Source organism: Nematolebias whitei, chromosome 14 (assembly GCF_014905685.2).
Source record: "Nematolebias whitei isolate Nwh7 chromosome 14, NemWhi1, whole genome shotgun sequence".
Taxonomy (NCBI): Eukaryota; Metazoa; Chordata; class Actinopteri; order Cyprinodontiformes; family Rivulidae; genus Nematolebias; species Nematolebias whitei.
The window spans coordinates 4,626,532-4,641,681 of record NC_056511.1 but is presented as its reverse complement, the minus strand read 5'-3'; the positions used below and the strand labels follow the sequence as shown (position 1 = coordinate 4,641,681).

General features: G+C 42.1%; 2 protein-coding genes and 1 non-coding gene across 3 annotated transcripts in view; 2 read left to right on the top strand and 1 right to left on the bottom strand.

The window, feature by feature from the left end:
* Positions 1-673: 673 nt before the first annotated feature.
* LOC119420788 (gap junction beta-7 protein-like) lies at positions 674-1,495 on the top strand. The gene has a single exon (XM_037688214.1). It carries the CDS (start codon positions 674-676, stop codon positions 1,493-1,495), a length of 822 nt encoding a protein of 273 aa, XP_037544142.1.
* Positions 1,496-2,830: 1,335 nt separating this feature from the next.
* Positions 2,831-2,903, bottom strand: trnav-aac. Its single transcript has one exon. It is a non-coding gene; the product is annotated as a tRNA-Val (tRNA).
* Positions 2,904-3,392: 489 nt separating this feature from the next.
* uimc1 (ubiquitin interaction motif containing 1) overlaps positions 3,393-15,150 on the top strand; it is a gene marked incomplete in the record, with an annotated part of 21,200 nt that continues 9,442 nt past the window's right edge. The window contains 14 exon segments of the mRNA XM_037688212.1: positions 3,393-3,461; positions 4,355-4,473; positions 4,675-4,759; positions 5,547-5,677; positions 6,061-6,235; positions 7,393-7,547; positions 7,647-8,282; positions 9,436-9,493; positions 9,587-9,687; positions 9,856-9,971; positions 11,270-11,438; positions 12,066-12,170; positions 13,673-13,728; positions 14,096-14,256. Coding sequence (XP_037544140.1) covers positions 4,375-4,473; positions 4,675-4,759; positions 5,547-5,677; positions 6,061-6,235; positions 7,393-7,547; positions 7,647-8,282; positions 9,436-9,493; positions 9,587-9,687; positions 9,856-9,971; positions 11,270-11,438; positions 12,066-12,170; positions 13,673-13,728; positions 14,096-14,256 — 2,047 coding nt within the window.

Sequence of the window (15,150 nt, the reverse complement as noted above, 5' to 3'; positions counted from 1 at the left end):
TCAGAAATCAGTGAGACTTCAACTTAAAATTATAATATTTCTTGACAGTTTGAAGTTGCCAAACGTCTGCAACAATCAATGGGACAGTACCTTTAGGAGCCGAAGAAGACAACTAGTTATTCTGAACCGAGACAAATAATCTAGCAGATCAAAAATTGTTTTCACCACACTGATGATCTTCCACCACTTTAATACAGGGCATGTTGTAACTGTCTGGCAAATTATAGCAATTACATTATATTTTTTGATAATAACAGTTTTATAATTAATTTAATCAGCTAAAGAAATTTCTAAAAAATTCAAACATAGTTACATTAATCGTATATAAAAATACAGAACAAACAAATCTGCTTTGCTTTACCGTTCATTTTTTGTTGTTGTTTGTTTGTTTTTGCTCATGAGCTGATTACCATGTGGGTTGTGAAGTATAAAAGTTTAATGTCCAGGTTTTAGGTAAAATGAAGAGCAACAGAAACTGTTTGTCTTGGACTGAAAGCTACTTCTAAAACATTTAAAGTGTTTTCTTGTGGGCCAATTGAAAGTGTAACAATGACCACATCTGGCCCGCAGGCCTTAAGTTCAATGATGTAACTAATTTGTAATTCAGGTGAATTTTACTGGACTTTTTTTCCGGACCTAACGTCTGACTTATCTCCTTGCAGGAGAACAGAGGATGAACTGGGGGTTTTTGGAGAGCATCCTCAGCGGGGTGAACAAGTACTCTACTGTGATCGGACGCATCTGGCTCTCCGTGGTCTTTGTTTTCAGGATCCTGGTGTATGTCACTGCCGCCGAGCAGGTGTGGAAGGACGAGCAGAAAGATTTTGTCTGCAACACGGAGCAACCTGGCTGCGAAAACGTCTGCTTCGACTTTTTCTTCCCCATCTCGCAGGTGCGCCTTTGGGCCCTGCAGCTCATCATGGTGTCCACTCCCTCCCTGCTGGTGGCCCTGCATGTGGCGTACAGGGAGAACCGCGAGGCCAAACTCAAACGAAAGCTCTACCAGGACAAAGGAAGCATCGATGGAGGTCTTTTCTGCACCTACACCGTCAGCCTGATCTTTAAAGCCGCCTTTGAAATTGGCTCCCTGTTGGCTTTTTACTTCCTGTTCAACGGCTTTGACATGCCCATCCTGCTGCAGTGCAGCCAGAGTCCCTGCCCCAACACGGTGGACTGCTACATCGCCCGAGCCACGGAGAAGAAGATCTTCCTCTACATCATGGGCTGCACCTCCATTCTGTGCATCATTCTGAACTTTGTGGAGTTCGTGTACATCATGTGGAAGCGGATGTGTAGATGCTTCAGCAGCTACTACGTCCCCGTGGAGGTGAAGCCACGCAGCCGCAGGCAGTCACACATTTTATCTGATAACAGGTTTGCTTTGGCTGAGTCTGCAACGAACGAGAAGGTGTCCTGCTCAGATCCTGCTGCTGAGGGGGAAAAACCTGACAGTCCGGTCTTGGAGGGCCAGGTCCAAACTCCTGACTCAAAATGAAAGTTTAGTTTTGCACACACACACATTATTATTATGTTTTGCATATAACATTATTGTTTTTGAACTGTGGAAGGAAACCAGAGTTTCCAGAGAAAATCCACACAAACCTGAGGAGACCCCAGGTCCAAACCAGGGATTGAACTGAGGACCTTCTTGCTGTCAGGTAAAGGTGTTGACCACTAAACCACTGTGCTGCCTTACTATGAGGTACAGATTGAGATATTCTCAACCCAAACACTAAACCCTTGAACACTCCTGATTCTGAGTGCGTGCCAGAGAGGAATGCGCAGAATATCAAATAAAAAGGATTGAACAGATGAATGAGGCTCATTATTAAACATTTGAGTGGTTCACAATACCCGAAAGGTTCTGGATGAATGGAGTCCAATTTATTTTGTTGTCTCCTCTGATTCATCCCGTCTTTAATCCCACTCTGCTCTGTCTCTGACTACATCCCATACATATGTGCATATATATATATATATATATATATATATATATATTTATCATTGACCTCACGCAGACTCTTCCATTGGCACATTTTCATCTTTAAACCACTTCTTGGTCTGCTGCCTTCATACATCTCCTCCTACATGTCTCTGCGTGAGTGCAGCTACAGCGTGCGCTCTCAGGACATTATTACCTGCAGTGTCCCCTCATTGAGATCTGAACCAGGCTAAAGGGTCTTCTCCTACACCGTCCATGTTTCCTGGAATATCTTGCAAAAAGATCTGAAGCTCTCAAACTTGACCTCTATAAGTGAGTTTAAAACCCTGCTCAGTACCTGGCAAAAGCCAATGCAGACATGTTCCTGTTTTTAGTTTTCTAAATCGCCTTGTGATCTAACTGTTTTTGCTGCTATTCCTCTTGATTGTCCTTTTAGTTGCTAACTTGTTTCGATTTGTAAAAAAAAAAAAAAGAGAGAAACTTAAATTTTCATGCCTATTTTATTATTGTCTATTGCTGTCGTCACTCTTTAAGAAATCAGGTCTCTCTTGTAAATGAGTCTTCCAGGTTCAATGGGATTAACCTGTATAAATAAAAGTTGAATGAATATGTATGCATCATTTGAAAATGATCTCATGTAAATCTTTCAGACCCCAAAAAAACAAATAAGAATATACATAAACTGTAATAAATTATACGTTTTTACAATTGTAAGGTGCTTCTTCTGTGTTTTGATTGAGTGCTCTTGTATACCTCACAGACAGTGGTATTGCATCAACTCTCATTTTATAAATTAAATTCTTAGTTTTACTCTTTTATTTTTGTTATTATCAAGATACTCACGGCTCTACAACACCTGCTCTGTCCAAAAGCTGCACCTAAAATAAATGTTTCCGCCCGGTTTCGAACCGGGGACCTTTCGCGTGTTAGGCGAACGTGATAACCACTACACTACGGAAACTGTTAGTAAACAGCTCCAATAATGGTTATTTAACTCATGAACGGCTGCTCATATTTGTTAAGTTTAATTCGAAAAGCCTTTAATTAACGATAAATGTCACTCTTAAAACCTACAATCTTTTCACAAGTTGAACCTATTCAAAAATAAAATAAATGGACATGTACTATGATTTTTTTTTGTGTACGTGCTGGTTCCCTCATAATAACAAAGTAGTGGTCTGTTTTGGTTTTAGAGTCGCTGGACTTGAGTAAAGTTGTTATTTTTACCCCTTTGTATCAATAGCTTTTAGTTAAAAAAATAATAATAATAAATTTGTATGCTTCTTTTATGATTGTCTAGTTATTCACTGTTGTCGTCACTCTTTGTTAAGAAATCAGGCCTCTCTTGTAAATGAGTCCCCGTGGCTCAATGTGATTAATCTGTCTAAATAAAGGTTGAATTAAAGAATTAACTGTTCAGGCCAAGGCTGCGTGCGTTTTTACGTCTGACGTCACTGTCACGTGATCTCCCCCGACTGAAACAAACATGGCGCCGCGAAAGTGACGGGAAATATATGCTGTGAGCGTTTTAAAGCTGAATATGTTTAGTTTGTAAATGTTTTCGGTAGCTGTTAAGTAAACGATTAAACTAAAACGTAATTTCTTCTTTTGTTTAGGTGTAATTTAAACAGTTAAAACCAACAAACTGCTAACTTTACCCGCTGTTTTGAGCTGCCTACGGTTTGCTTCCAGTTCACGCGCTGTTCCTGTGAGCATGTAGCGCTCAGACGGTGTTTTATTGTGAAGGACTTTTTAAATAATTAATTTATTGCGGTTTTATTTTGTTTCGTTGTCATTTCAGCCTCTTCCTGTTTCTGAGTGCTCGTACAGATCAACAGCAAGTGATTGAATTTAAATGAAGAAAATCTCCTTTAATCTGATATTTAATTTTAAAAAGCGGTTTTAGTTCAACTTCGTGGACAGTTTTTGAAACAACAGAGGCCTCAATTTGACCCAAGGGCAGCAGCAGGTTTAACTAGTCTTGGGACATTTTTCATTAAATTATTTTATTAAACCAGACCTTCCTGTAATTTGACATCTGAATGTCTGTCAACGTTTTCCTTTGAACTTTGACTGTCACTCAGTTTTTGACCAGTTTTGGGGGAAATATATATATTAATATATATTTGTCTCAAGGTTGCTGAAAACAACTATTACAGACTGGATCAGTAGAGGAAGTATTATAAAAGCATTTAGTTTTAAACCCAACAAACACACTGGACTGTGTTTAGTATTTAATTTGTTATTTTGATGATTATGCTTTATCTTTAACATTTTCTAATGCAGATCCTATGAAAAATCCAATGATGCTGAATAAAATTGGTGTAATTACAAGGTTTAAAAAAACCAACTACAACTGGAGCTGAATTGTCAAACTTTTATCGTTATAATTATTATTTTTTCTTATTACAGCTACTCAAAAAGAAACCAGAATGGCTCTGAGAAAACAGGTGAAGCACTTCTCCTCCGACAGCCAACAGATGGATGAAGACACGCAGGAGGATGACTCAGCCACTGACGGAGACACCGGCGTACGCTTAAAGAAAAATAAATATTGCAATGTTTATTAGAAGAAAACTGAGACTTGATAAAACTATAAAACATTATATGGATACTTGTTTACATTTCCATCAGAACCGCCTTGTATTAACAGCTCTCCTGTTGCAGATTCTCTCTTTATAATTGAAGGTTCAAGTGAACTAAACGTTTCGAAATGATTTCTGTTGTTTTAGGACGAGTTCTCGTCTTTACTTCTTTCATCGACATCAACGAGAGAGAAACGCTGGAGGAAGCTGGAAAAGAAAGCCATAAACAAAAGTACATTAATTTTTCACACACTGCTTTCCATTATTGACAGCAGTCTGACTGAATCAGAGCTTTATGTTTTTTTTATTACTTTTTAATAAGCCATACATCTGAACTGCTGCAGTCACATTAACAGACAGACTCTCTCAGCAGAGGTTGGTTTATTTCACTTTCTCCCACTCTGCGTTTTACAGAAATTGTTTGATGGCAGTTGTATCTCCGTTTGAGAACAATTTATTTTATTTGTTGTTCCCAACGTCGTCTTGCATTTCTCACACTTTCTGACTAAACTGGGGATGGTTTTAGACGTGTTCCAGGTGCCTGCGACAACTCTGTGACTAACTCTGAATAAAAAACTGCTGTGGCATGAGAGCAAGGTCCACACACAGACATTAAGACCCGTTAGGAAAGTTTGGAGACATTTTAGGAGCTCCCTCACCAGATGTTCCCAAAGGTCACAGCCCAGTGAGGTGATAGCCTAAATCAGGGCTTTTCACTTGGTGGCCCGGGGGCCCAATTAGGCTCACTGGTGAACTCAGTTTGACCCACTAAATGGGTTAATTTTAAATAAAACTGGATTTAAAACCATAAAACAAACTTACTTAATGACAGTGACTGCTGGATGTCCGGCCCCTGAGCTCTTGGCTGCAGTAACTGTGGTCCCCTGAGCAATTTAGTTGAATAGCTCTGGCCTAAATGTTTATTATGTGCGTGATATATTTTAGCACTAGCTTCAGCCGCTAAACAGGATAAATGATTTTTCACCAGTTTCTTAGATTAAAGTGTTTGTGACTTCCAGCTGTTGGTTCGGAGATGACAGAAGAGGAGATGATGGACCTCGCTCTGCGTCTGAGCGAGCGGGAAGCCAGCGCCTCTGCGCTTCAACGGCAGCAGGAGGAGGAGGCCGTGATGAAAGCCATCCAGGAGAGCGTGAGTACACATTCCTGAAAGGATTACACCTCCCAGCTGGCTAATGGCTAGCATGAAGATCCTGTAGAAATGAATCATTTAGACAGATTTAATCTGAGGGTGGTTCAGTCTCTGCAGTGTCCCAAATCAAAGGTTGCTCCTGACAGGAGAACAACCCTCTGTATGTTGATGTTTTACTGAAGCATAACGTCTGAAAGCCCCTGAAGCTCTCTGAACACACAAACTGATTATGAACCTTAAAAGTGTTCCAGTAAATAATCCAAGTGCTTTGTAGATCCCATCATGTTGTGTACAGATGGATGCAGACTTTAGAGGAAAAGAGTAGCAGAGCATCTGTTTGAACGTTTATTCTCTGGAACGTTTCGATGTTTTCTGTCTTGTAGATGGTCAGTCAGACCCAACCGTGTCTCAACTCCTCGAGTAAACCTCTGCGCGCTGACGCCTCCCTCGGGCTCGGCTCTCGACGGAAGCTCTTCTACTCTAACGGAGTGAAGATGTCCGCCACCGATCAGGCAGTTCCGGAGGACGGGAGCACGCCAGAGACCGACCTGACATCAGGTGAGTCCGCCACCATGGGTCATTGTCCTGCAGGGATTTTCCTCCAGCTAATCAACCCTGATGAGTAAAAGTTTTATCAAGACCCACAGCTGAAAAATAACAAAGAATAAATACATTCTGGTACAAAATTAGACTTTTAACCATGTCTTTGTGTTTGTGTCTGTTACCAGATATGTCATAAACCACTACATGAATGTTGCAAAAAGTATTTATAAGATGTTCATCTACAACCGAACAACTTTAGGAGTCAGTCCAATTCAAGATGGCTGCCACAGCCGACAGTCCTTAAAACACAAAAATGGCTATAACGATCAATTTTACAGATTTGGAGCTTAAATTTGTTTAGGTGGTACCTGAGACTAGTTTTAGGACTTGGGGCACATTATTTAATTTTTTTATTTGAATCATTTGATGAACATCTACAACTGAATAACTTTAGGAGCTAATTCAGTTCTTGTTGGTCTCCTCAGCCAACTCACCTCAGCAAGACAAAAATGGCCATAATTCAGTTAATTTTACAGAAATTGTGCTAAAATGTGTTGTGGTAGTAGCTGAGCATCTGTCACATCTACACTTCAAAGTTGTACTCACTGAACAAAATCTTTGCTTCAAATCTCCTGGTGCGTGCTCTGCATGCATCAGGAGATTTGAAGGTGACAACTGGACACAGAGGTCTCTGCCCCTGTGGAGTGAAGGAAGCCATCTTTATGAAGAGAACCTGTCCATCATTAAACAGGGGCGGGGGCATCCGTGTTCAACTGTCCCCCTCTTACAGTGCTGTTATTGCTAGTATCACTCAGCCCCCTGCGAATAGCAAACAGCCATCAATTGTTAGGCTGATGGTCCTTTATCATGTGAACAGCTGGTTCTGGCTGTCAACAACAAACTGGTTGATCCACTATGAGAAGGTGCTGTTTATAAGACTGAGTTTGTTGCAGCTCCTCAGACTGAAGAAGTCTTTTGGATAAAAGACGAACCGTTTCAACAGTTTATTTATTTTTGAATCCGTCCAGAGGACCCGACTTAACGTTGTTAGATCTTTGCTTCAAGCTTAAGCATTAACTTTTGGAGTGAATCTGATTCAAGATGGCCACCGTGATCGTTGGCAATATGTAAGAAATGATGGATGTTTCACTCATACTGTGATGTTTTCTTAGAAGCGAAAGGAGCTGGAGATGAAAACATTCCCTGTAAAAAGAAACGGAAGAGAAAAGCAGGAAGTCCTCTGCTGGAGATGCCGGACTTGTCCGTGAGTCAGAAGGTTTCCCCCGACAGAGTGGAGCCTTCCTCTGCTCCTCTGGACTCTCCACAGGTCTGTCACAGTTTGATTCGTTTTATTTTGGGGAACATTTATTGGCTGCAGACGATCTTTAAAAACGTCTTTTTATGATTTCCCTTCTTGGTGATTCAGAGCTCCGACTCGACCCAGATTGACGACTCCCAGCTCCACATGTCCCCGGTGTTTCCGTTGACCGGCTGCAGGGCAGTGGTCCACATCGACCGACTGAGCCAGGATATGGTGGAGACCTGCCGGAGCTCAGGCTTCGTCTTGTGCTCTCAGGACAGTTGGAACATTGAGCCCAGGAGCCCCACGTTTCCCCGGAGTAACGCTGAATCCTGTCCTAAAAGTCCCGTGTTCTCAGGGACAGGACAGGTGGACAATGGACAGGTGGAGCCGAGTCCTGCTTTTGTCAGGAAGGCTCAGCATGAGACGTCTCCAAGTTGCTGCAAACGTCACGACTGTGAAAACTCAGAGGTCGAGTTCTCCTCCCAGGACAGTTTATCCCTCTCTGTGAGGTCCTGTTGCTCTAAGAGCCCGGTGTTCCCTAAAAGTTCACAAACTACCAACATCCTCCCCCCGTCAGACGGGCTGTCGTTCCACAAGAGCCTGGCTGGAGAGCAGGCCGAGGAGAACGGCGAGCAGCCCGTGAGTCCAGTGTTTGGAACAACTCAAGCACAGCGGAGGACTTTCACCCACGAGCAGAAAACGCCTGTGGCTTCAGAGCTCCGAGGTTCTGATCGTGAAGAGAAGCTCGACGGCAAAGAGGTGAGTTCAGGAGGAGGCAGACACAAAAGAAGGAAGGAAGGAGCTTTACCTCATCCTACATCTGAAATAAAAACAAGTTTGAGAAACAAAATCAAAAGTACAAGATGACAAGAGGCTCAAATATTTTCTACACATCATTCCATCAAAACGTTAATTTTCATTTTGAGTTAATGTCCCGAGTGTTTTCTCAGTCGTCCAGCTGAACTTTTGTTCTGAAGAACATGAACAAACTTTAAAATGAGGTGTGTTGAGTGCAGCTGTGAGTTTCAGGGCTCATTTGTGAAGCTTTCTACATATTTAGTGCACATTTTACAAAACTGGCGCACGGTGGCGCCGTTGGTCGAGCTGTTGCCTCTCAGCGCGAGGCCGGGCGTCTTTCTGGGAGGAGTTTGCATGTTCTCTCCGTGCATGCGTGGGTTTTATCCAGGTGCTCCCGTTTCCTCCCACAGACCAAAAACATGCACGTTAGGCTGATTGGTGACTCTAAATTGTCCCGAGGTGAGAGAGAGAATGGTTGTTTGTCTCTTATGTGTCCCTGTGATGGACTGGAGACATGTCCAGGTGTCCCCCGCCTCTCGCACCGTGACTGCTGCGACACAAAAAGTAAGAAGCCGGTAAAGATAATGGATGGATTTTGCAAAACCATATTGTTGGTCGTGCACATTATTTCATTGCTTGTAAAAATTAAAAAATGTCCCAACACCTATTAGAAATGTCAAACATCCGTCCATCGTCTTTACCCACTTCTTCCTTTTCAGGTCGTGGGGGTCACTGGTGCCCATGTCCTGTCATCACTGTGCGAGAGGCGGGGGGCACCCTGGACTGGTCTCCAGTCCATCACAGGGACACATAGAGACAAACGAGACAAACAACCATTCACTCTCTCTCTCACCTAGAGACAATTTAGAGTTACCGGTCAGTCTAACATGTTTCTGGTCTGTCATTTTTATCTTTACATATAAGATCAGGAAACTTTAGAAGAGTGGGCTCATGAAACTCGTTTTCACCTTGGAAGCTGTTAGTTAGCACGAAACTGGGCCAAGCCAGACCCCTGTCTCAAGAATAAACCTCTTGAGCCACAGAACATTTCTTCAGGTTTTACATCTGATCCAGTATGTTTTGTTTATATCGTCTTGTTTTATTTTAAATGAAGGAGACAAAGTCTGATGGCTGTCAAGCAGATGAGTTCTACACCCGACCTTCTACGTCAGGTAAACTAAAAGTCACTCTGCTTCGCCTTCATCAACGGCTTGTTGTGAGATCAGAGTCTTACTGGCTGCGTTTTCTTGTTTCACACGTTTCAGAACAGCTGACCCAAAAGTCCAAAGACGGGAGCCGTGCTGAGACCAAGCTGCTGAGTGATATGACGTTAGCCTGGACAGATGAGGACGAGGACGACAACACGGTGCTGAAACACTCGGAGCAAACGGTTTTATTCATTTAGGCTGTTTCTTTTAGATTCACTCCAGTTAGAAAATCAAAGAACTCAGTTCAATTTTGTTTGTTTCTACCATTTTCAGCAGCTATCAGAATTGTTTAATATGAAAACTCGTGCTTTGTTTCTGTGCTGCAGCTGGCCGACTCTGCCAGTCCAGTGTTCCCAGAAGAGAAGCCTCTTCCTCAGGGTCAGGCTGCCTCGCTCACCCACGAGGCTGCAGCTTCTCAGGGACAAACCAGCTCTGACTGCAGGTACAGGATCCTCACGTGACGGATCAGGCTGGTTACAGGCTCTGGCTGAGAGTATTTCAACATATTTAGCACTGGGAAACAAAAAGAAATGAAACAAACATGTGGTGGTTTTCTCAGTTTTTGTCCAGCAGAGGGCGATATAGACCTGTCATTACTAAAATCATGCTTTCTTTCTGTCTCTCATTTAAAGAACTGCTGTTTTCACATGAAAACAGTTGGTTACTTTTAAAAGTTCTTCTGTTCGTCTGTGTTCACTTTTAAAGAAAACTGGAGGGTTTACTTATACAACACAGGTAGACCAGCGATCCTTGAGGGCCACCACCTGCATGGTTTAGATCAGGGGTGTCCAGACTGTTTCATCATGCAGCTCCTTTTAAAATGACCAAGTCAAAGTGATCTACCGTTTACACAGAACAACCTCTGGAAGCATTAGTGCTTTTTCAGTGTTTAATGGGATAATTAACAAAAAATGAACAGGTTTACACGAAAACTGCTGTAGTTTACAGCTGTCAGGTTGCCAGATAAGAAATGATGAACTATAGTACTGTGGCTTTAAAGTTATAGTATTTTGACCTAAATGCTTATGCTCTGCATAACGGGATAAACCCATCAGCGACAGCCTTAAAGGGCGAAGCCTATATGAAATAGAACCTCCAGTCTGAGACCTGGACTCAGAACCTTCGGTTCAGAGAGGATGAGGATGTCGTCTGTAAATGAACAAACGCTTCACGTCGTGTAAACGGGTCTTCAGACTGGCTGCCCTGTCTGTCAGTCAGGAGACACATTTCATAGATGATCGGCTGATTTCTGTTTGTTTAATGCCATGAGATCTACCCAGTTTACCTTTGAGATGGACCAGTAAATCGTGATCAACGTACTGGGCACCCTTTGTTTAGACGTTTCTCACTTTCATCACATCTTAAGTTCATGAATGAGTTATGAACATGAAAACTTACCGATGAGCAGGGAAACGACTAAAACATGCAGGACTGTGGCCCTCCAGGGCCAGGACTGGCCTACGCCTTACAACGGTAAAAGTCTGGAACAACGGTCTTGTGTTGTTTCTTTTTAAGTGCTCAGAGTACGTGTTGGGAATGACTCCCAGCTACTACCTCACCAAATGTTTGCACAATACCAGTAAAACTGAACTGCATACTTGACCAAGACGTTCCAGCGTGTTGCCTTCCTGGTGATGTGTACAGGTTTATTTTAGGTTTTTAATTCTTGTTCGTTTCATTTATTTCTGATGAAGAACAGAATTGATACTCATCACCTGTAGCTTCTACATCCACCTGCAGGAAGCAGCTTCCCACCACAGATGAAGAAATATGTCCCACCAGCAAGCAGCGGGAGGAGGTCTGCAGGGAATCCCCCCCTCCTGGGGAGTCATCAGGCGGTCCAACAGTCCACTACTACTGGGGGGTTCCCTTCTGCCCTGGAGGCCTGGACCCAGACACGTACACACAGGTGACCGCAGTAAACTGGTCATTAGGCCTTTAAGTGTCAGCTGTAGGAGCAGGCAGAGGCACAGCTCCAACAAGAATTATCTTACTTACAGTGATCTGTAATTTATTCTTGGATTGACTTGATCAATTTAAATCTGATATCTATATCAATTAGGCAGCACGGTGGCACAGTTGGTAGAGCTGCTGCCTCTCAGCAAGAAGCAGATCACTGGTTCAAATCCCGGCCAGGGGCCTTTCTGGGTGGAGTTTGCATGTTCTCTCCGTACATGTGTGGTTTCCTCCGGGTACTCCAGTTTCCTCCCACAGACAAAAAACATGCATGTTAGACTGACTGGTAACTCTAAATTGTCCCTAAGTGAGAGAGAGAGTGAATGGTTGTTTGTCTCGTTTGTCTCCATGTGTCCCTGTGATGGACAGGGTGTCTCCTCCCCCTCGCCCAGTGACCCCCTTGACCCAAGAAGCGGATAACGATGGATGGATATTTATCAGTTAATTAAAAAATATAATGAGTTGAATAGAAAACTTCCAAGTTTGCTGATTGAAGCTTTAGCAGTTTTATAGTTAAATTAAATATTAAAAGTCTGCGGCAACGTCATTTGGTTTCTGAAGATGTTTTTGTGTCTCGCAGGTGATCCTGGCTCAGATGGAGGTTTACCAGACGAGCCTGAAACGAGCTCAGAGGTGTCTGCTGAGGAAGGCTGAGTGGGGGGAGGCCGTCCTGCCGGAGCCAGAGGTGACCGAATCACAGCTGAACGAGCCCAAACGGCTTTCACATTACTGTAGTCCCTCGCTACCTCATGGTTCCTTTTTCAAGGACTCGCTGTGTCGCGTTTTTTTAAACAAGATTGGACATGACATACACTGATTGATGATGAGCTGCACGATCGGCATGTCATTTTAATTCAAAATAAATTATTTTAAATTATTTAGCACCTGTGTGCAGCCCAAGCTGCAGGAGAACCTCCCTCCTGCAACATGTCATGATCTCCGCTCTGCAGCAGAGAGGTGGGCGTGGCCAATCACACTGGCAGGTGCCAGAGGAGGCAGAGAGCTGAGATCATGACATATATATATATATATATATATATATATATATATATATATATATATATATATATATATATATATAATACTACTATTCCTACTTTGCGGTTTTTCATTTATCGTGGGTCTTCAGGGTACGGGTCCCCTGCGATAATCGAGGGACTACTTTATTCTGTTGGTGTTTGGCTTTTAAACGTTTGTACGTTCTACTTCTTTTGCATACTTTGTGTTATTTTATCCATTCACACATCCAAACGATTAACTCGTTCAATAGACACATGCTGTGACTTGTTTTTTTGGTAACTTTTATATTATTCAAAATATTAAACTTTGTGTACAAATACCTTTTCCATAGAAATACATGAGATCGTTTTAGTTCCTTCAGTCTTCGTCTCTGAAATCTGCTACATCATACTGGCTTCGTTTTTGTCTTTTTATGCTACTTTTAGCTTTTACCTAGCTATTTGCTCCATTCAGCTACCCTTTTGTTGCCTTTAGCTGTTGGCTACCCTTTAGCTACTTCATTTTGTAGCTATCCTTTAACAACTTCTGGCAAACCTTTTTCTGCTTTTAGCTTCTTCTTTTTTTTTTTGCTTTCAGCTGGTCTGTTGCAGCATTTAGCTTTTAGCTATCGTTCTGCTTCTTTTTGCTATAGCGTCTTTGTTTCAGCTTCTTCATTAATTTGGTCATTCAGCACCAAACATTCATGCTACATGTCACAGAAAATGTAATTTCTCTTGTTATTGTAAATATTGGTGTTTTAATTTAATGTTGCTTTAAACCAGGACTACTCAACTGGCGGCCCATGGGCCGGAAGAGGCCCGCGGGTGACTTCAGTCCGGCCCACCAATGAGTTCATTAAAAAATATATATATATTTTTTTTGAGTGCGGGCGGGGGGGGTCTGGGTTTGGGTTTTGGGTTCTGTTTATTGTATTTGTGAATCAGTGCAACAAAATAAAGCAGTTTAAAAGGTAACAGATAATTCTAATTCTTGGTTTATTTACATAATGACTTTAATTGAGCTGCTGGCTCTCAGTAACTGTGGCCCCCTGAGCAGTAGAGCTGTCATTTCTAACCCTGAGCAGTCTAGTTGAACAGATTTTAGTCGTTGTTTTTAGCTCCTCTGGCTTATGGAGCTCATGATTCTGACAGATTTTATCATTTGTATGATGCGTTTTTTTTCTTCCAGAAATCCCCGTCACCGGAGGCGCCAGCCAGTTCTCCTCAACTTCAGTTTCCTCGAAGGTAAAACGTATTAATGTAGCGTTCGTTCCGTAGCTTTAGATCAAATCTACAACATGCAAAATGAAATGGTTCTCACACTTAAAAACGTTGAACTTCGGTTGTTCTGCAGCTTCAGTAACAATTCCTGAACAACTGCATGAACATGAAATTAGTTTATTTATTATTAACCTTTATTTAACCAGGCAAATCCCCCCTGAGATCACAAATCCCTTTTGCAAGGGAGGCCTGGGCCTGAAGGCAGCCTAACATGCATGTTGTTGGTCTGTGGGAGGAAAGTTTATTTATGCATGTAATTAAAATTAATCAAACTGTTTAAATGTCATTTCCAACCAGTTTGAGCTGTTTTTTTTGCTGTTTCTGTTGTCAGAAGGGGCCTCAGGCTGAGAGGCAGAAAGATAAATGAAGCCGCTGAGTCGTCTCCTGCTGAGGAAGAGGAGAGAATGGAGGAAGAGGAGCAGCAGCAGGAGAAAGAAGAGACAAACGAGGGGGATGAGGAACAGATGGATGACGACTGCGATGTTTGTCCAGGTACAGAGTTTTCCTTACGTTTTCAAATATTCACCTGAATAATGGAGTTTATAAATGTTGTTTTAGCATTTTAATGTTTTATCGAGTTGATTTAAAATAAGTGGTAAAAAGTGCTGCTACAAAACACTGTAGTCCTTACTTCAGAGGGATGTTCATTTAGTTGGTTATACTTAACAAGCAAAGAAAAATCTTTTTTATTTAGTGACCTACAGTTCAATTCTAGAGCCCAACCGATATGGAAAGTTTCCCATCACTGATACCGATATTGGGAGCGGCGGGTGAATGCCGATAACGATCTAATGGCTGAAAGTCTTTGTCCACCCATAAGAATCTAAACAAACAGCAAGTCTTGATTATTTAGTGCAGCTGTTGGCAACCATGAAGCTAAGCTAATCAGATCCGCTCTATACGTAGGTGCAATGGTCATAAAACAGTCTTCCTAATGTGCGTTCACGTTTTCTGCCCTCCACTATTCACCATAAAGTTACCAAGTGTGTTAGAAAAATATAGAGTAAACAAAGAAACGTGCTTCCATGTTCATTGTTTAAACAGTCACGTATGATGAAGGTATAATTACCGTAGAATTGACCGCAGCAGAGTTTTGTTATTTTTTGCAGAGAAGTAAAGATTTCAGACAAACAATGCATTTCATTGAGGCCAACAAAGATAACGTTACTAACACTGATATATTTTACTGTTATCTTAGATTTATTGTTCTGGATAAAGTTTTACAAGGCAATAGCCTATGCTAGGTTATTTAAACGTTAGCTTGCTACCTTGAGAGGCACGAAGCTAATGACACGTGGGTAGAGTTGCATTCAGGCACAAAAAATCAGACCCGGCCCGTAGCCATAATTTCCGAACCCCACCGGACCCGACGAATTAACAGTAATT

Coding starts and splice junctions, on each gene's coding strand:
- LOC119420788 (XM_037688214.1), top strand. CDS start 674: ATGAACTGGGGGTTTTTGGAGAGCATCCTCAGCGGGGTGAACAAGTAC.